This window comes from Coregonus clupeaformis, chromosome 2, assembly GCF_020615455.1.
Source record: "Coregonus clupeaformis isolate EN_2021a chromosome 2, ASM2061545v1, whole genome shotgun sequence".
Lineage (NCBI taxonomy): Eukaryota > Metazoa > Chordata > Actinopteri > Salmoniformes > Salmonidae > Coregonus > Coregonus clupeaformis.
The window spans coordinates 24857339-24878619 of NC_059193.1; the positions used below are offsets into that span (position 1 = coordinate 24857339).

The 21281-nt window shown below is 43.1% G+C and overlaps 1 protein-coding gene across 7 annotated transcripts in view; it reads right to left on the reverse strand.

Annotated features, from left to right (window-relative positions):
* LOC121532055 (disks large homolog 3) overlaps positions 1 to 21281 on the reverse strand; it is a 156936-nt gene that overhangs the window by 33521 nt on the left and 102134 nt on the right. For all 7 annotated transcript variants that reach the window (XM_045227074.1, XM_045227073.1, XM_045227085.1 and 4 more), the window contains 6 exons: positions 18618 to 18668; positions 15598 to 15722; positions 14984 to 15153; positions 14566 to 14702; positions 12591 to 12735; positions 6022 to 6181 (listed from right to left, as the gene is read on the reverse strand). In XM_045227074.1, the coding sequence (XP_045083009.1) occupies positions 6022 to 6181; positions 12591 to 12735; positions 14566 to 14702; positions 14984 to 15153; positions 15598 to 15722; positions 18618 to 18668 (788 nt within the window). The remainder of the gene's footprint in view (positions 1 to 6021; positions 6182 to 12590; positions 12736 to 14565; positions 14703 to 14983; positions 15154 to 15597; positions 15723 to 18617; positions 18669 to 21281) is intronic.

Genomic DNA, 21281 nt, shown 5'->3' on the forward strand with positions numbered 1-21281 from the left:
AACACACAAACACACTTACAATACACATGACAAATACACAGGACAATACTCATACGTACGTGCACATACATAGAAACTATTACACACAAACATTGTAGAACTACACGCCCATACAGTCATTGCCACGCACATCCCACATACACACATGCACACGCACCCACACACATCAACACGCACACTCACTCACACACACACAATAGCTCGGGGTATTAAGGTGATGCTGCGCCTCTTAAATCAAGCTCTGTGAATGTTGTTTCAGTGTTTGGCCAAGAGGTCGTAAGGCAGAATTAGGGACTATGTGATGAGCAGAGCCCCACCTGTTTTGAGCCCTACATTTGTAGCTTTTTTTTTTGCTTGCCTGTTTTGCATGTTATTTTGGCATTAATACGTGTCACATATCAGTTTGCAAACAGCATGGCTACCACAGCATTCTGCAGCAATACGCCATCCCATCTGGTTTGAGCTTAGTGGGACTATCATTTGTTTTTCAACAGGACAATGACCCAACACACCTCCAGGATGTGTAAGGGCTATTTGACCAAGAAGGAGAGTGATCAGATGACCTGGCCTCCACAATCACCTGACCTCAACCCAATTGAGATGGTTTGGGATGAGTTGGACTGCAGAGTGAAGGAAAAGCAGCCAACAAGGGCTCAGCATATGTGGGAACTCCTTCAAGACTGTTGGAAAAGCATTCCAGGTGAAGCTGGTTGAGAGAATGCCAAGAGTGTGCAAAGCTGTCATCAAGGCAAAGGGTGGCTATTTGAAGAATCTAAAATATAAACTATATTTTGATTTGTTTAACACTTTTTTGGTTACTACATGATTCCATATGTGTTATTTCATAGTTTTGATGTCTTCACTATTATTCTACAATGTAGAAAATAGTAAAAATAAAGAAAAACCCTTGAATGAGTAGGTGTGTCCAAACTTTTGACGGGTACTGTATATTGAGTTGATAAAGCCGCATACAAACATGGTCTCTTTTTTGCTTTCTTGAGTAAGGCAGCTCCAAAATGCAGGTGTTTCAGCCTAGCTCAGCGCTTTCTGTGGTGGTGGGGAATCAAGCGGAAAATACGGAGTGTAGGTGTTGGTATTGTTCTCTAGTTGCGCTGTGATTGGCTCAGTGTTCTTTCACTCATGGGGACACTACATCCCCGCCAAGTCTAAGGGTAGAGCTCGAAAATTCAAGCCCATTGGGTGCTGCCATTGAGTTACATTAGAAGTGCCCATCCAAGAAGACTTAAGGTCAATGGCCACAGATAAGATGACGTCAAATCACATTATATCTACAGTAGCTTTGATTGGACTGATCATGTCAACATCATACTTTCAAAATCTTAGCTAGCAGTCATCATCATGAATCAAGTCGACAATCTACTGGCAAATCCTTTTTAATCCTTGTCATATGAAGATAAATAATGAAGAGAAATTATAGATAAAACGTATCGGTGCTCATCGGCCATTGGACATAAACATTACATAACAAGTTGGAAATCGCAAATTCAACTATGAGTGGTTTGGAAGGAATCAGTGGCTAACTGCAAGCATTTCAAAGCAATCACTAGCCTGTTATTCAGTGGAGTGGCTGTGTGGTCGCAAATCTGGGATTAAGAGTCTCTTTTCCAAGTTTAAAATGATAAACATTCAACATTGGCCATGCTGTCAATGAAGCATGATTTGTGCCGCGCTCAAAACAACTATTAATTCGGAACTGCGAAAACTTTACTTCAGTGAGTTCAAGGCAACTGGGAACTTGGGAAAAAATGAGCTCCGACTGGGAAAATACGCTTTGAACGGTCATCCAACTCGAAATTGTAAATCCGGAACTCGGGCCTCTTTCTATAGCTACGACCTGAAGATCACTGACGTCATCATGATTCTACCTGTTTTTTTTCAGAGTTCCCAGTATGAAAAATGTATGCACTCACTAACTGTAAGTCACTCTGGATAAGAGCATCTGCTAAATGACTCAAATGTAAAAATTTAAAAATGTCTTGAAAGCACTATAAATCCAGAAAATGCCAGAATCTGATGTCAAAATTTGCCCACGAAGGACCGCTGCATTTACATTTACATTTTAGTCATTTAGCAGACGCTCTTATCCAGAGCGACTTACAGTTAGTGATTACATATTTTTTTTATACTGGCCCCCCGTGGGAATCGAACCCACAACCCTGGCGTTGCAAACGCCATGCTCTATCAACTGAGCTACATCCCTGCCGGCCATTCCCTCCCCTACCCTAGACGACGCTGGGCCAATTGTGCGCCGCCCATGAGTCTCCCGGTCGCGGCCGGCTGCGACAGAGCCTGGATTCGAACCAGGATCTCTAGTGGCACAGTTAGCACTGCGATGCAGTGCCTTAGACCACTGCGCCACTCAGGAGCTGCGCCACCTTCCTGTTCAAGTGAGCACAGCATAACAAGTTGAGTCCAAAAATGTATTGTATGCTGCTGCATAAATGATGTAATATGCCAGGGAGATATGTATACTGTAACTAAGAAAGTAATACTAAGTGTATGTTGTGTAGTAAAATGTTAGTAGCCCATGTGCCTCACCCTAATAATTTGGTCTATTTTCCCCTCTTAATTTCGCCTACTGTTCTGACTTGGTGGTACATATGTAGCCTATAGCCTGTTTTAGAGAAATGTCATCATCGAATATTGTAAGAGCTTTCATTGTCTGCTTATATGCCCCCTTATTTATCCTACGGTTCTGACTCGGTGTACAGGGAGAATACTGTAAGAACGGCTCATGTTCTGAATTCTGTCGCTGTACATTTCAAAAGTGCTGAACAAATAGTTATATTGACTACGTCTGTCCTAGCTTGCTCATTAATGTCTTAATCAAAATTACAGATTGCCTCTTATCCGCTCGTCGTCCCCTTATGCCATAGATTGTACATCTCAATTGTCAGTAGAAACCACATTTGTTTAAGCAAGTCAGCCATATCAGCTATGTTATTTTTTTTATGCAGTAAATGAGGCTGAATGAACTGTTTCGCTGCCAGACAAGGCTCCGCTGATAGCCCCAGTCTAAGGTCCTGAGCGCTCTGGAGGCGGTTTTCATCAAGGATCTCTCTGTACTTTGGTCCGTTCATCTTTGCCTCGATCCTGACTAGTTTCCCAGTCCCTGCCGCTGAAAAACATCCCCACAGCATGATGCTGCCACCACCATGCTTCACCGTAGGGATGGTGCCAGGTTTCCACCTGACGTGACGCTTGGCATTCAGGCCAAAGAGTTCAATCTTGGTTTCATCAGACCAGAGAATCTTGTTTGTCATGGTCTGAGAGTCTTTAAGTGCCTTTTGGCAAACTCCAAGTGGGCTGTCATGTGCCTTTTACTGAGGAGTGGCTCCCGTTTGGCCACTCTAACATAAAGGCCTAATTGGTGGAGTGCTGCAGAGATGGTTGTCCTTCTGGAAGGTTCTCCCATCTCCACAGAGGAACTCTAGAGCTCTGTCAGAGTGACCATCGGGTTCTTGGTCACCTCCCTGAGCAAGGCCCTTCTCCCCCGATTGCTCAGTTTGGCCAGGCAACCAGCTCTAGGAAGAGTCTTGGTGGTTCCAAACTTCTTCCATTTAAGAATGATGGAGGCCACTGTGTTCTTGGGGACCTTCAATGCTGCAGAAATGTTTTGGTACCCTTCCCCAGATCTGTGCCTCGACACAATCCTGTCTCAGAGCTCTACGGACAATTCCTTCAACCTCATGGCTTGGTTTTTGCTGTGGGACCTTATATAGACAGGTGTGTGCCTTTCCAAATAATGTCCAATCAATTGAATTTACCACAGGTGGACTCCAATCAAGTTGTAGAAACATCTCAAGGATGCTCAATGGAAACAGGATGCACCGGAGCTCAATTTCGAGTCTCATAGCAAAGGGTCTGAATAATAATGTAAATAAGGTATCTGTTTTTTGTTTTTAATACATTTGCAAACATTTCTAAAAAAACTGTTTTCAATTTGCCATTATGGGGTATTGTGTGTAGAGTGATGATATTCTAAAATTGATAAAAAATATATATATACAGTGGGGAAAAAAAGTATTTAGTCAGCCACCAATTGTGCAAGTTCTCCCACTTAAAAAGATGAGAGAGGCCTGTAATTTTCATCATAGGTACACGTCAACTATGACAGACAAAATGAGAAAAAAAATTCCTGAAAATCACATTGTAGGATTTTTAATGAATTTATTTGCAGATTATGGTGGAAAATAAGTATTTAGTCAATAACAAAAGTTTCTCAATACTTTGTTATATACCCTTTGTTGGCAATGACACAGGTCAAACGTTTTCTGTAAGTCTTCACAAGGTTTTCACACACTGTTGCTGGTATTTTGGCCCATTCCTCCATGCAGATCTCCTCTAGAGCAGTGATGTTTTGGGGCTGTCGCTGGGCAACACGGACTTTCAACTCCCTCCAAAGATTTTCTATGGGGTTGAGATCTGGAGACTGGCTAGGCCACTCCAGGACCTTGAAATGCTTCTTACGAAGCCACTCCTTCGTTGCCCGGGCGGTGTGTTTGGGATCATTGTCATGCTGAAAGACCCAGCCACGTTTCATCTTCAATGCCCTTGCTGATAGAAGGAGGTTTTCACTCAAAATCTCACGATACATGGCCCCATTCATTCTTTCCTTTACACGGATCAGTCGTCCTGGTCCCTTTGCAGAAAAAACAGCCCCAAAGCATGATGTTTCCACCCCCATGCTTCACAGTAGGTATGGTGTTCTTTGGATGCAACTCAGCATTCTTTGTCCTCCAAACACGACGAGTTGAGTTTTTACCAAAAAGTTATATTTTGGTTTCATCTGACCATTTGACATTCTCCCAATCCTCTTCTGGATCATCCAAATGCACTCTAGCAAACTTCAGACGGGCCTGGACATGTACTGACTTAAGCAGGGGGACACGTCTGACACTGCAGGATTTGAGTCCCTGGCGGCGTAGTGTGTTACTGATGGTAGGCTTTGTTACTTTGGTCCCAGCTCTCTGCAGGTCATTCACTAGGTCCCCCGTGTGGTTCTGGGATTTTTGCTCACCGTTCTTGTGATCATTTTGACCCCACGGGGTGAGATCTTGCGTGGAGCCCCAGATCGAGGGAGATTATCAGTGGTCTTGTATGTCTTCCATTTCCTAATAATTGCTCCCACAGTTGATTTCTTCAAACCAAGCTGCTTACCTATTGCAGATTCAGTCTTCCCAGCCTGGTGCAGGTCTACAATTTCGTTTCTGGTGTCCTTTGACAGCTCTTTGGTCTTGGCCATAGTGGAGTTTGGAGTGTGACTGTTTGAGGTTGTGGACAGGTGTCTTTTATACTGATAACAAGTTCAAACAGGTGCCATTAATACAGGTAACGAGTGGAGGACAGAGGAGCCTCTTAAAGAAGAAGTTACAGGTCTGTGAGAGCCAGAAATCTTGCTTGTTTGTAGGTGACCAAATACTTAATTTCCACCATAATTTGCAAATAAATTCATAAAAAATCCTACAATGTGATTTTCTGGAATTTTTTTCTTCAATTTGTCTGTCATAGTTGACGTGTACCTTTGATGAAAATTACAGGCCTCTCTCATCTTTTTAAGTGGGAGAACTTGCACAATTGGTGGCTGACTAAATACTTTTTTTCCCCACTGTATGGATGTAACGTAACAAAATCTGGAAAAAGTCAAGGGGTCTGAATACCTTCTGAAGGCACTGTACTTATCACCAAAGAAAGCCACAACACCAACACCGGGGAATGCCAGGTAAAGCAACGGTCACCACACCAAGATCAAAGAAGGAATATTCTAAAGTTCACTACAAAACCCCTTTTACTGCGCTCTCTGATGGCTCTGTGCTATTTTGTCATGAGAAGGTGACGAAGCTTAGATTGTAAAAAATACTCCTTAAAACCTACATTCACATGGTAAAAACATAATATAATTCATTTTTTTGTGAATTCTACATTATATCATCCTGTAAAAAAGATGAATGTGCTGTACAACAATGAGATAGTAAGAAAACATGCAAAAATGGTACTGACCTGGTGAAGTCTTCCTCCCCCAGCATGTGACGGGGGTCTGGGGAGTACCTGGAGGGTGTGACCTGGGGGGGCTGGCTGTAGACGGGCTTGGGCTCCATAGCTCCCATGTAGGCCATGCCTGAGTTGTGGCTGACGTGGTTGTCCACCATGGTGGGGAAGGCTGGAGGGAGGGCGGGGAGGGCCAGACCAGTAGATAGAAAGGAGGGATGATTAAAACAGTGGTCCACTGGAGGCCGCTGGAGGCCTGGGAGCAGTCTTGTCAGGAGGGATCCACTCATACAACTATCATACATGTGACGATGCCTGTTTATATGTGGTATAAAACCTTTGGCCCATAAAATACAGTATTCTCTCTACATTAGATTAGTCAGTGTGGGTGTTGTCTATACCTGAGATATAATGGATGTGTGCAGGCTACTGTGAGACCACAATAGGTTCTACACCAGTAGTTTAGAGTAGCTAAAGTTGAGAAAGTCCCCAGATTTACATTCCGTCATGGGGGGCTATAGTACTTATAACCCATGGAGGGCTACAGTCCTTATAACCCATGGGGAGAAACAGTACTTATAAACCATGGGGGGCTACAGTACTTATAAACCATGGGGGGCTACAGTACTTATAAACCATGGGGGGCTACAGTACTTATAACCCATTGGTGGCTACAGTACTTATAAACCATGGAGGGCTACAGTACTTATAAACCATGGGTGGCTACAGTACTTATAAACCATGGGTGGCTACAGTACTTATAAACCATGGAGGGCTACAGTACTTATAACCCATGGAGGGCTACAGTACTTATAAACCATGGGTGGCTACAGTACTTATAAACCATGGGTGGCTACAGTACTTATAAACCATGGGTGGCTACAGTACTTATAAACCATGGAGGGCTACAGTACTTATAACCCATGCAGGGCTACAGTACTTATAAGCCATGGGGTGCTACAGCACTTATAACCAATGGAGGGCTAAAGTACTTATAACTCATGGAGGGCTACAGTACTTATAACACTTGGCTCTAAAAATGACTATACTGTAGAACACAAGTGTCAAACTCATTTCACGGAGCGCCGAGTGTCTGCGGGTTTCACTCCTCCATGTGCCTGATTGATGAATTAAGGTCACTAATTCGTAAGGAACTCCCCACACCTGGTTGTCTGAGTTTAATTGAAAGGAAAAACCAAAAACCTGCAGACACTAGGCCTAAAAATGGAATGAGTTTGACACCCCTGCTGTAGATCATACTGTCAGAGCTGGTTTAAGTCAGTATAAAGGCCTTGCTCAAACCATGGCAACCATACGTACTAAACAACAACATATACAGTCCCCCATATATCTTTTTTTTATAAATATATACTGTATATTATTTTAAATGTATACACTACCAGTCAAAAGTTTGGACACACATACTCATTCAAGGGTTTTTCTTTATTTTTACTATTTTCTACATTGTAGAATAATAGTGAAGGCATCAAAACCATGAAATAACACATATGGAATCATGTAGTAACCAAAAAAGTGTTAAACAAATCAAAATATATTTTATATTTGAGATTCTTCAAAGCAGCCACCCTTTGCCTTGATGACAGCTTTGCACACTCTTGGCATTCTCTCAACCAGCTTCATGAGGTAGTCACCTGGAATGCATTTCAATTAACAGGTTTGCCTTCTTAAAAGTTAATTTGTGGAATTTCTTTCCTTCTTAATGCGTTTGAGCCAATCAGTTGTGTTGTGACAAGGTAGGGGGGTATACAGAAGATAGCCCTATTTGGTAAAAGACCAAGTCCATATTATGGCAAGAACAGCTCAAATAAGCAAAGAGAAACGACAGTCCATCATTACTTTAAGACATGAAGATCAGTCAATACGGAACATTTCAAGAACTTTGAAAGTTTCTTCAAGTGCAGTCGCAAAAACCATCAAGTGCTATGATGAAACTGGCTCTCATGAGGACCGCTACAGGAATGGAAGACTCAGAGTTACCTCTGCCGCAGAGGATAAGTTCATTAGAGTTACCAGCCTCAGAAATTGCAGCCCAAATAAATGCTTCACAGAGTTCAAGTCACAAACACATCTCAACATCAACTGTTCAGAGGGGAATGTGTGAATCAGGCCTTCATGGTCGAATTGCTGCAAAGAAACCACTACTAAAGGACCCCAATAAGAAGAAGAGACCTGCTTGGGCCAAGAAACACAAGGAATGGACATTAGACCGGTGGAAATCTGTCCTTTGGTCTGGAGTCCAAAATTGACCGCTATGTCTTTGTGAGGCGCGGTGTGGGTGAACGGATGATCTCTGCATGTGTAGTTCCCACCGTAAAGCATGGAGGAGGAGGTGTTACGATGTGGGGGTGCTTTGCTGGTGACACTGTCTGTGATTTATTTAGAATTCAAGGCACACTTAACCAGCATGGCTACCACAGCATTCTGCAGCGATACACCATCCCATCTGGTTTGGGCTTAGTCGGACTATCATTTGTTTTTCAACAGGACAATGACCCAACACACCTCCAGGCTGTGTAAGGGCTATTTTACCAAGAAGGAGAGTGATGGTTGCTGCATCAGATGACCTGGCCTCCACAATCCCCCGACCTCAACCCAATTGAGATGGTTTGGGATGAGTCGGACCACAGTGCAGGAAAAGCAGCCAACAAGTGCTCGGCATATGTGGGAACTCCATCAAGACTGTTGGAAAAGCATTCCAGGTGAAGCTGGTTGAGAGAATGCCAAGAGTGTGCAAAGCTGTCATCAAGGCAAAGGGTGGTTATTTGAAGAATGTCAAATATAAAATATATTTTGATTTGTTTAACACTTTTTTGGTTACTACATGATTCCATATGTGTTATTTCATGGTTTTGAGGCCTTCACTATTATTCTACAATGTAGAAAATAGTAAAAATAAAGAAAAACCCTTGAATGAGTAGGTGTGTCCAAACTTTTGACTGGTAGCATATACAGTGGGGAGAACAAGTATTTGATACACTGCCGATTTTAGCAGGTTTTCTTACTTATAAAGCATGTAGAGGTCTGTAATTTTTATCATAGGTACACTTCAACTGTGAGAGACGGAATCTAAAACAAAAATCCAGAAAATCACATTGTATGATTTGTAAGTAATTAATTTGCATTTTACTGCATGACATAAGTATTTGATACATCAGAAAAGCAGAACTTAATATTTGGTACAGAAACCTTTGTTTGCAATTACAGAGATCATACGTTTCCTGTAGGTCTTGACCAGGTTTGCACACACTGCAGCAGGGATTTTGGCCCACTCCTCCATACAGACCTTCTCCAGATCCTTCAGGTTTCGGGGCTGTCGCTGGGCAATACGGACTTTCAGCTCCCTCCAAAGATGTTCTATTGGGTTCAGGTCTGGAGACTGGCTAGGCCACTCCAGGACCTTGAGATGCTTCTTACGGAGCCACTCCTTAGTTGCCCTGGCTGTGTGTTTCGGGTCGTTGTCATGCTGGAAGACCCAGCCATGACCCATCTTCAATGCTCTTACTGAGGGAAGGAGGTTGTTGGCCAAGATCTCGTGATACATGGCCCCATCCAACCTCCCCTCAATACGGTGCAGTCATCCTGTCCCCTTTGCAGAAAATCATCCCCAAAGAATGATGTTTCCACCTCCATGCTTCACGGTTGGGATGGTGTTCTTGGGGTTGTACTCATCCTTCTTCTTCCTCCAAACACGGCGAGTGGAGTTTAGACCAAAAAGCTATATTTTTGTCTCATCAGACCACATGACCTTCTCCCATTCCTCCTCTGGATCATCCAGATGGTCATTGGCAAACTTCAGATGGGCCTGGACATGCGCTGGCTTGAGCAGGGGGACCTTGCGTGTGCTGCAGGATTTTAATCCATGACGGCGTAGTGTGTTACTAATGGTTTTCTTTGAGACTGTGGTCCCAGCTCTCTTCAGGTCATTGACCAGGTCCTGCCGTGTAGTTCTGGGCTAATCCCTCACCTTCCTCATGATCATTGATGCCCCACGAGGTGAGATCTTGCATGCAGCCCCAGAGCGAGGGTGATTGACTGTCATCTTGAACTTCTTCCATTTTTTAATAATTGCACCAACAGTTGTTGCCTTCTCACCAAGCTGCTTGCCTATTGTCCTGTAGCCCATCCCAGCCTTGTGCAGGTCTACAATTTTATCCCTGATGTCTTACACAGCTCTCTGGTCTTGGCCATTGTGGAGAGGTTGGAGTCTGTTTGATTGAGTGTGTGGACAGGTGTCTTTTATACAGGTAACGAGTTCAAACAGGTGCAGTTAATACAGGTAATGAGTGGAGAACAGGAGGGCTTCTTAAAGAAAAACTAACAGGTCTGTGAGAGCCGGAATTCTTACTGGTTGGTAGGTGATCAAATACTTATGTCATGCAATAAAATGCAAATTAATTACTTACAAATCATACAATGTGATTTTCTGGATTTTTGTTTTAGATTCCACCTCTCACAGTTGAAGTGTACCTATGATAATAATTACAGACCTCTACATGCTTTGTAAGTAGGAAAACCTGCAAAATCGGCAGTGTATCAAATACTTGTTATCCCCACTGTATATACACTACCGTTCAAAAGTTTGGGGTCACTTAGAAATGTCCTTGTTTTCGAAAGGAAAGCAATTTTTTTGCCCATTAAAATAACATCAAATTGATCAGAAATACAGTGTAGACATTGTTAACGTTGTAAATGGCTATTGTAGCTGGAAACTGCAGATTTTTAATGGAATATATACATATGCGTACAGAGGACCATTATCAGCAACCATCAGTCCTGTGTTCCAATGGCACGTTGTGTTTGCTAATACAAGTTTATCATTTAAATAGGCTAATTGATCATTAGATCATGCTGAACTTCTAGGCAGAGTTGCAAAGAAAAAGCCACATCTCAGACTGGCCAATAAAAAGAAAATATTAAGATGGGCAGTCTGAGATGTGGCTTTTTCTTTGCAACTCTGCCTAGAAGGTCAGCATCTCGGAGTCGCCTCTTCACTGTTGACGTTGAGACTGGTGTTTTGCGGGTATTATTTAATGAAGCTGCCAGTTGAGGACCTGTGAGGCGTCTGTTTCTCAAACTAGACACTAATGTACTTGTCCTCTTGCTCAGTTGTGCACCGTGGCCTCCCACTCCTCTTTCTATTCTGGTTAGAGCCAGTTTGCGCTGTTCTGTGAAGGGAGTAGTACACAGCGTTGTACGAGATATTTAGTTTCTTGGCAATTTCGCATGGAATAGCCTTCATTTCTCAGAACAAGAATAGACTGACGAGTTTCAGAAGAAAGTTATTTGTTTCTGGTCATTTTGAGCCTGTAATCGAACCCACAATTGCTGATGCTCCAGATACTCAACTAGTCTCAAGAAGGCCAGTTTTATTGCTTCTTTAATCAGCACAACAGTTTTCAGCTGTGCTAACATAATTGCAAAAGGGTTTTCTAATGATCAATTAGCCTTTTAAAATGATAAACTTGTATTAGCAAACACAACGTGCCATTGGAACACAGGACTGATGGTTGCTGATAATGGGCCTCTGTACGCCTATGTAGATATTCCATTAAATATCAGCCGTTTCCAGCTACAATAGCCATTTACAACATTAACAATGTCTACACTGTATTTCGGATCAATTTGATGTTATTTTAATGGACAAAAAATTGCTTTCCTTTCAAAAACAAGGACATTTCTAAGTGACCCCAAACTTTTGAACGATAGTTTAAATTTATTATTTTAAATATATTTTCCTTTATTATTATTATTCCCCCTCCCCTAATTTGAGTAAACTAATGGACAACAACACTTAAACTTCTACTTCCAGCTTATAAATACTACATACATTTTACGGACACAGTACATTTAAATTAGTTATCTTTTGTTTGTTTTAATATACAGTGCTACTGTACAGGCCCTTTGATAATAAACCACTAGTTGACATGCATATTGTTTGGTGCAATATAGTATATGTGTAATAATTACATACAGTCAAGTACAGGTATGTGTGTGTGAGTGTGTGGTTCTTCTGTAAATCGATGTGTGTGGCTGGCAGGAGCCCCAGGCCGTGGGTTCTCCTGAGCAGGCATGTGGTATGTGAGAAAGCCTCCGCACTCAGTGGGAGAGACAGAGAGACAGACAGACAGAGCTGTTGCTGTGGGCAGCGGTGTGTGTGCACCATGTAGGAGTCTGGGCACAGCCGCGCCGAGGAGAACACACTGAAACAGCTCTACCGCTCACTAAGATCATCTATAAACATCCCTGTTACAGGGACAATGATGTGCACCTAGAGTTAACACTAATCAACAGAGCATTCTTCACACTGTTGCTGGGGTTTGTTTTTGAGGTTGAGGTATGAAATGATAATGAGCGTTGTGAATAGAGACCACCAGTGTTATTACTGCAGGGTTCCTGTGGTCTTCCATTAAAACAAAGTGTGTGCCGGTACCATTGAGGCATTGCCTGGGATATAAAAGTGTAGTTGGATGCATTGTAAGCAGTATGAGGGTAGGAGAGGAGTGGGAGTGTTTAGTTTGAGCCATAGGGGACTACAGTTGCTAGCAGAAGAAGGTACGTACTACTGGAGTAGTCCGGAGGGGCGTACATGTCGTTGAGGTGTACAGGTCCGGGCTTGGCCACCTTGAGGTAGACCATGTCAGAGGTGTTCTTCAGCGCCGCCACCGCCTCCTCGTGACGCACGTCCTGCAGGATGATGTTGTTCACCTGGAGCAAACAGACCACAGTGAAATCCTCAGGTCCACAACACTGAGGCTTATAGCTACCTCTCTTAGTTTGCCTGAGCCACACCCAAATCAATCATACACGACTGTTGCTGTGTCCTACTTAGATACAGCATGTGATATGCGAGCATAAGATGGCGCCGACGGAGATGGTCCAACCCGACTGACTCGGTACCCCTGGTATATAACCTCCTTATTGTTATTTATTGTGTTACTATTTAAAAAATGTATTTGCTCATTTTCTTACTTTTTAACTCTGCATTGTTGGGAAAGGGCTTGCGAGTAAGCATTTCACGATAAAGTCACAGGAAAGTCTGTTGTATTCGGGGCATGTGAGAAATAGAATTGGATTTGATTTGATAATATTTCCAAGGTTTTGAAGAGAGTTGTTCCATATAAGAAGCGAGAGATTACTTACTTAAGGAACCACCACGTCTGCATCATTGTGTCTACAGATAAAATTATGGATTTGGGCAAACACTTTAATCAAATAGCACAAACGATCAATACGGCTGTCCGTCCAGAAGTGTACTGTGATGAAAACAGTGCGGCGGGGATTCAATGTTGGGCAGCTGTAGTCACTCACAGCTCTCCCCACACAAAGGTAGCAGTGCTTTAATGACTTTGTTTTTATGTATGACAGCCTTAAACACATCTCATATTTTTCAAACAGCGTTGTCAATCATTCAGCCTGGCAGGTGGTTCTCTTTATGTTCTACCAGTGTGGCACAGAATATGCCCGGGGAGCAGCCGGGCTGTTTGTGCCCCGTCTCCAGCACCGTATCAATCACACACATGGAAATAAACGCTGATGAGTGTCGCCTCGCCTGGCTCTCTTGAGGAACGGCCAGGGATGGGCACAGAGAGGCACCCACCAAAGTGGCAGTGTCCTGATGTGTGCAGGGTATGAATGTAGGTGGGGATGGAGAGTAAAGACCACATAAAAAAGAACTCTGGCACTGCTCTGCAAGCAGCCATGGACACGAGTACTGCCCAACTTTATTTGTTTGTTTGTTTTGTCACAAACTAGGGAAAGTAATGCGCACTATTTTGCATTTAACGCACGAGTGACTGGCAAGGATTACTGGACTACTACTAACATGGCTGATTATATTCAGCGTCACGCAATGTTCCACTGCTACGATGCTGCACTTGGCACAGGGTGATCGGGCTTCATGGACATACACCAGGAAGGAGCTCCCAGCACTACGGGACTACGGAGATCAATCGCTCAAAGCCTAAATCTTGAGACTGGCCAAGACAGCAGGGAAGATTATAGGCATGATACTTCCCTCCTCTCTCCAGGACATTTTCCAGGAGACCATCATCAGACAGGCACTGAACGCAGAGTTCCAGCTGATGCCATCGAGGAGGCTACATGGTGCCTATATGCAGGCTGAACAGATATAAACTGTAGGCCTTCATCATGTGGAACTGCCCGCTAGTCACAGCCTTGCCTGACATGAACTTATTCACTTTTTGTGTGGGTGGGGAGGGGGTGTGTATGATGGGGTTTTGTGTCAATTGATGCTATGTATTTATGTGGAAGCAGCAGCACTCTATCGTCCAAGTCAAATTTCTCCTCAGGGACAATAAAGTATATCTTAACATTACAATAAGAGAATGAAGAGTGTTCTTGGGCATCCATTAGAGCTCAGTATCTGTGTGACTGACTGGGTATGGAACAAGACTGTGTTAGGCTGCTGAGCTTAAGTCTAGGCATTCCCTCTGGCTTCACCAAACCACCTCTGCTACATCAAAGCAGGGGTAAGCTCAGTTAATGAACGAAGGTCAAGAGTAGATGTGGTCTTACAGCTAGCAGGCGGTCTCCGGTCTGCAGCCGTCCGTCTTTCTGCGCGGCCCCGCCCTCGATGATCTTTGTGATGTAGATGCTGTTGTCTCCAGGGATGTGCTGGTTGCCGATCCCCCCAGCAATGCTGAAGCCAAGGCCTGGGGGTGAGAAGCACACAGAGGACAGTCAGTACTGGTTCACAGGCTGATCTCTAGGGGTTGGGGTCAATTCCACGTCCTTTTAGACAGCTAAGTGAAGAATAGAAAATAGCAGAAAATCTTCAATTCAAGTTCTCGGAAATACTCTCAATTTATGTTCCAATTTCAGAGTTGAACTAGAATTTCCCAAGGAAACAGGGGTTTTGTTAAGTTTTAGGGGCCTAGAAAATCCTGTCCCTCACAATGAGGATTCATTCATGTATGTAGTATATATCGCTGACCTTTGGGCCCCTTCAGCAGGTTGATCTCCAGGATGGTCTCAGGAGGGGCCTGTCTTCTCCTGACCAGCAGCCTGACCACAGGGCCAGCCTCTTTCAGGGCCTCCACCGCCCGGCTGTGGACCACCTCAGACACATCCACCTCGTTCACACGCAGCACACAGTCATTCACCCTGGGGAGACGAGGGGAAACAACGTTCATATTTTACAATGCTGTTAGTACTGTAAAAACACATACATGCACCCCCTGTCAATCCACAGGCTCTACAATATGGATTGAATCAACTGTTAGTCATACTGCTAGTCAAATGCATGCAAAAATAGAGTGTGGGCACACACACACAATCAAACACATAGGCCAGCCGCACACCAAAAGCACTCAATATCATTTTTTTTTTTGGCCTTTGGTTTCCCAGTGAATCATAACTTAGTGGAAACACAAACAGAGCCCGGGGGCAGAGGGCTGTAGAGACACACACACAACACACACACACACACACACACACACACACACACACACACGCAGAGCTCTGGCTGCCTGGCGGGACGTGGTGGAGTGAGAGAGAGAGAGAGAAAAAGAGAGCGAGAGAAGGAAAGAGAGAGTGGGACTAACTCACCCCAGCCTGCCGTCCATAGCTGCAGCTCCTCCAGGGATAATCTTGGTGATGAAGATCCCTGGGTCATCTGGTATGTGTGGATTGTCCATCCCCCCAGCGATGCTGAAGCCCAGGCCAGAGTTACCCTGCAGAGCGGTTATGAGGCAGGAATCTTCTTTTTATCTTATGTTTGTTGTGTAGTAAATATTTCAGCTTTTATTTTCATTGTTTTTTATTTGTTTTTCCCTGTGAAGCACATTGCGTTGCATTCCATGTCTGAAATGTGCTGTATAAATAAAGCTTGATTTGATTACACATACAATAGAGAGGCACAATAGACACACACACACGAGTGTTCAGCTGTGCACACGTTCACACACAGACACGTGCACGCAAGCACACATAGCTCTACTGCATAAGTGATGGGTTGCGTCCCACTCTAGGAGTGTGGACTCAAGGTCAGTGGGAGAAGGGGCTTCTTAATGGTATTGCAGTCTCAGGGGAACATGAGATCTATGCAGACTGCTCGGGGGAATTCAACATTGCTGATGACCATGGCACTTTCTCATACGTGTGTGTGCATTTTCCTCCCATTCAATGTACTTTATACTATACTGAACAAAAATATAAACGCAACATGTAAAGTGTTGGTCCCATGTTTCATGAGCTGAAATGAAAGATCCCAGAAATTTTCCATATGCACAAAAAGCTTATTTCTATTAAATGTTGTGAACAAATTTGTTTACATCCCTGTTAGTGAGTGTTTCACCTTTGCCAAGATAATCCATCCACCTGACAGGTGTGGCATATCAAGAAGCTGATTAAACAGCATGATCATTACACAGGTGCACCTTGTGCTGGGGACAATGAAAGGCCACTTTAAAATGCAGTTTTGTCGCACAACACAATGCCACAGATGTCCGGCTTCTTCACCTGAGGGATCGCCTGGCTCCCCAGTGGGTGGGTCTGGCTGACAAGTGGGTGGGCCTATGCCCTCCCAGGCCCACCCATGCCCACACATGGTTGCACCCCTGCCCAGTCACGTGAAATCCATAGATTAGGGCCTAATGAATTAATTTCAATTGACTGATTTCCTTATATGAACTGTAACTCAGTAAAATCTTTGAAATTGTTGCATGTTGCGTTACTATTTTTGTTCAGTATAGATACATCAGGTCACTTAATTCAATTCTAAATGTATGTAAGACAAAGTGTGGGGGGGGGGGGATTCATAGGTGGAAGACAATATGAGTCAGGGAAGTTTCATTTCTCTGAAGACTTGGTCCTTTTCTTCTCTCCATCTATATGCACCCCCATCCCCCACCTCTCCCTCAGCATGACAAAGCACCCATTTGGATCCAGTGGGCCCAGGCGTGCTGTTCTATCTGACAGCCATGGCTGCAGAGACAGGCTCCAAACAAGACAGCTGAGAAAAGACTTCACTTTATTATTTTCTATTATTAATAAGCAACCGTCGCAACCAATTAGGACAGAGGGAGGCTGAGGCCTCCCAGTACGCTGCTCCCGTTCCAAAAGGAGTGCACTGGGCCCGACCACCAAATGTTCCCCACCCACAGACCTTTTAAAGTGTGATTTTATCTAGTTTATTTAAGCCTCTGCATGCAGAAATGCCACTCAAGAGCGGGAGATGGAGAAAGCAGCCCTGCATCTAGCTGCTGGTGGAATAACAAGAGCAGGAACATACAGGATGTCTGCACTCCACTATAGACTGAACTCTGCCACTGACAAGTGCAACTGTCAAGGGTTCTGAGAGTGTGTGTATATGGGGAGATGACGTAATAACTATTTCATATGTGTGCTGTTTAAAGATGCAGTGTGAGGCCTATAAGGGTCTGACGATGACGACATGCAGCAAGATTATATAAAAAGGATGCCTCTTTGTCGAATCTCTGCATATGGTCAGATATAGGCCCGCTGTTACAAATACCGACGTATACTGATGTCATAATCTTTACCACTTACATATAGAATGACTATATGTAAGATATTCAAAATGTCATATGTGATAGAGAAATAATTTGCTTTGGTTTTCTATAAATATACTGGACAAAAATATAAATGCAACATGTAACAATTTAAAAGATTTTACTGAGTTACAGTTCATAGAAGGAAATCAGTCAATTTAAATTAATTCATTAGGCCCTAATCTATGGATTTCACATGACTGGGCAGGGTTGCAGCCATGGGTGGGCCTGGGAGGGCATAGGCCCACCCACTTGGCAGCCAGACCCACCCACTGGGGAGCCAGGCCCAGCCAATTAGAAATAGTTTTTCCCCACAAAAGGGCTTTATTACAGACAGAAATATCCTCAGCAGCCCCCCACCAACCCTCCCTCAGACGATCCCACAGGTGAAAAAGCCGGATGTAGAGGTCCTGGGCTGGCATGGTTACACATGGTCTGTGGTTGTGAGGCTGGTTGGATGTACTGCCAAATTCTCTAAAACGACATTGGACGCAGATTATGGTAGAGAAATTAACATTAAATTATCTGGCAACAGCTCTGGTGTTCATTCCTGCGTCAGCATGCCAATTGCACGCTCCCTCAAAACTTGAGACATCTGTGGCATTGTGTTGTGTGACAAAACTGCACATTTTAAAGTGGCATTTTATTGTCCCCAGCACAAGGGGCACCTGTGTAATGATCATGCTGTTTAATCATCTTCTTGATATGTCACACCTGTCAGGTGGATGGATTATCTTGGCAAAGGAGAAATGCTCACTAATAGGAATGTAAACTAATTTGTGCACAACATTTTAGAGAAATATGTTTTTTGTGCGCATGGAACATTTCTGGGATCTTTTACTTCAGCTCATGAAACATGGGACCAACACTTGAGTTTATATTTTTGTTCAGTGTATATGCAACATTTACTGTCCTGAGAAACCTTAAAGCCAAAGAGAGCTGCTTACTGCCATCTAGTGGGAAAAGCTCATGTGTTTAACAAAAGGCTTTGAAAAGAACACATGATCACAAGACAAGAACATAATAAGTGGTTATAAAGGTTTTAGTGAACCTCACCCTCTCCAAGATGATCTCTTCATATTTATACATCCCATCACTGCCATTTACCTGTCAACACAGAACACATACAGGTCAGTTACATCATCATCATCATCATCATCCCACATGAAAACATCCTACAAATAATTTAAAACAGAAAAGGATAACAGAACATTGACTGTAATCTTTCATCTCAATATAATCATTTTTAATTACCATAGAATTTAACATAGACATACAGGTAACTGCCAAAATAAAGGAAACCCTTGCGTAAATGAGGGATACATAGTATATTGAAAGCAAGTGCTTCCACACAGGTGTGGTTCCTGAATTAATTAAGCAATTAACATCCCATCTTGCTTAGGGTCATGTATAAAAATGCTGGGCAGGCCATTAGTTTGGCTACCATGACTAGAAGAAGAGATCTCAGTGACTTTGAAAGAGGGGTCTCAAAGGAGCATAGGGGGTTTAAAGGGTGTGTGTGTGTCTCAGTCACCAGATCTCAACCCATTTGAACACTTATGGGAGATTCTGGAGCGGCGCCTGAGACAGCGTTTTCCACCACCATCAACAAAACACCAAATGACGGAATTTCTTGTGGAAGAATGAATCCCTCAAATAGAGTTCCAGACACTTGTAGAATCTATGCCAAGGTGGATTGAAGCTTTTCTGGCAGCTTGTGTTGGCCCAACGCCCTACTAAGACACGTTTTGTTGATGTTTCCTTTATTATGGCTGTTACAGTGCCTTCAGAAATACCCCTTGACTTATTCCACATTTTGTTGTGTTACAGCCTGAATTTAAAATGTATTAAATGCATGTTTTTCTCTCACCCATCTACACACAATAACCCATAATGACAAAGTGAAAACATGTTTAGAAATTTGTTTGAAATACAGAAATATCTAATTTACATACAGTTGAAGTCAGAAGTTTACATACACCTTAGCCAGATATATTTAAACTAATTTTTTCACAATTCCTGACATTTAATCCTAGTAATAATTCTCTGTCTTAGGTCAGTTAGGATCACCACTTTATTTTAAGGATGTGAAAATGTCAGAATAATATTAGAGAGAATGATTTATTTCAGTTTTTATTCCTTTCATCACATTCCCAGTGGGTCAGAAGTTTACATACACTCAATTAGTATTTGGTAGCATTGCCTTTAAATTGTTTAACTTGGGTCAAACGTTTCGGGTAGCCTTCCACAAGCTTCCCACAATAAGTTGGGTGAATTTTGGCCCATTCCTCCTGACAGAGCTGGTGTAACTGAGTCAGCTTTGTAGGCCTCCTTGCTCGCACACGCTTTTTCAGTTCTGCCCACACATTTTCTATATGATTGAGGTCAGGGCTTTGTGATGGCCACTCCAATACCTTGACTTTGTTGTCCTTAAGCCATTTTGCCACAACTTTGGAAGTATGCTTGCGGTCATTGTCCATTTGGAAGACCCATTTGCGACCAAGCTTTAACTTCCTGACTGATGTCTTGAGATGTTGCTTCAATATATCCACATAATTTTCCTTCCTCATGATGCCATCTATTTTGTGAAGTGCACCAGTCCCTCCTGCAGCAAAGCACCCCCAACAGCATGATGCTGCCACCCCCGTGCTTCATGGTTGGGATGGTGTTCTTCGGCTTGCAAGCATTCCCCTTTTTCCTCCAAACATAACAATGGTCATTATGGCCAAACAGTTCTATTTTTGTTTCATCAGACCAGAGGAAATGTTTCCAAAAAGTACGATCTTTGTCCCCATGTGTAGTTGCAAACCGTAGTCTGGCTTTTTTATGGTGGTTTTGGAGCAGTGGCTTCTTCCTTGCTGAGCGGCCTTTCAGGTTATGTCGATATAGGACTCGTTTTACTGTAGATACTTTTGTACCTGTTTCCTCCAGCATCTTCACAAGGTCCTTTGCTGTTGTTCTGGAATTGATTTGCACTTTTCGCACCAAAGTATGTTCATCTCTAGGAGACAGAACGCGTCTCCTTCCTGAGCGGTATGACGGCTGCGTGGTCCCATGGTGTTTATACTTGCGTACTATTGTTTGTACAGATGAACGTGGTACCTTCAGGCGTTTGGAAATTGCTCCCAAGGATGAACCAGACTTGTGGAGGTCTACAATTCTTTTTCGGAGGTCTTGGCTGATTTCTTTTGATTTTCCCATGATGTCAAGCAAAGAGGCACTGAGTTTGAAGGTAGGCCTTGAAATACATCCACAGGTACACCTCCAATTGACTCAAATTATGTCAATTAGCCTATCAGAAGCTTCTAAAGCCATGACATAATTTTCTGGAATTTTCCAAGCTGTTTAAAGGCACAGTCATCTTAGTGTATGTAAACTTCTGACCCACTGGAATTGTGATACAGTGAATTATAAGTGAAATAATCTGTCTGTAAACAATTGTTGGAAAAATTACTTGTGTCATGCACAAAATATATGTCCTAACCGACTTGCCAAAACTATAGTTTGTTAACAAGAAATTTGTGGAGTGGTTGAAAAACAAGTTTTAGTGACTCCAACCTAAGTGTATGTAAACTTCCGACTTCAACTGTAAGTATTCCCACCCCTGAGTCAATACATGTTAGAATCATCTTGGGCAGCAATTACAGTGGTGAGTCTTTCTGGGTAAGTCTCTAAGAGCTTTGCACACCTGGATTGTACAATATTTGCCCCTTATTCTTT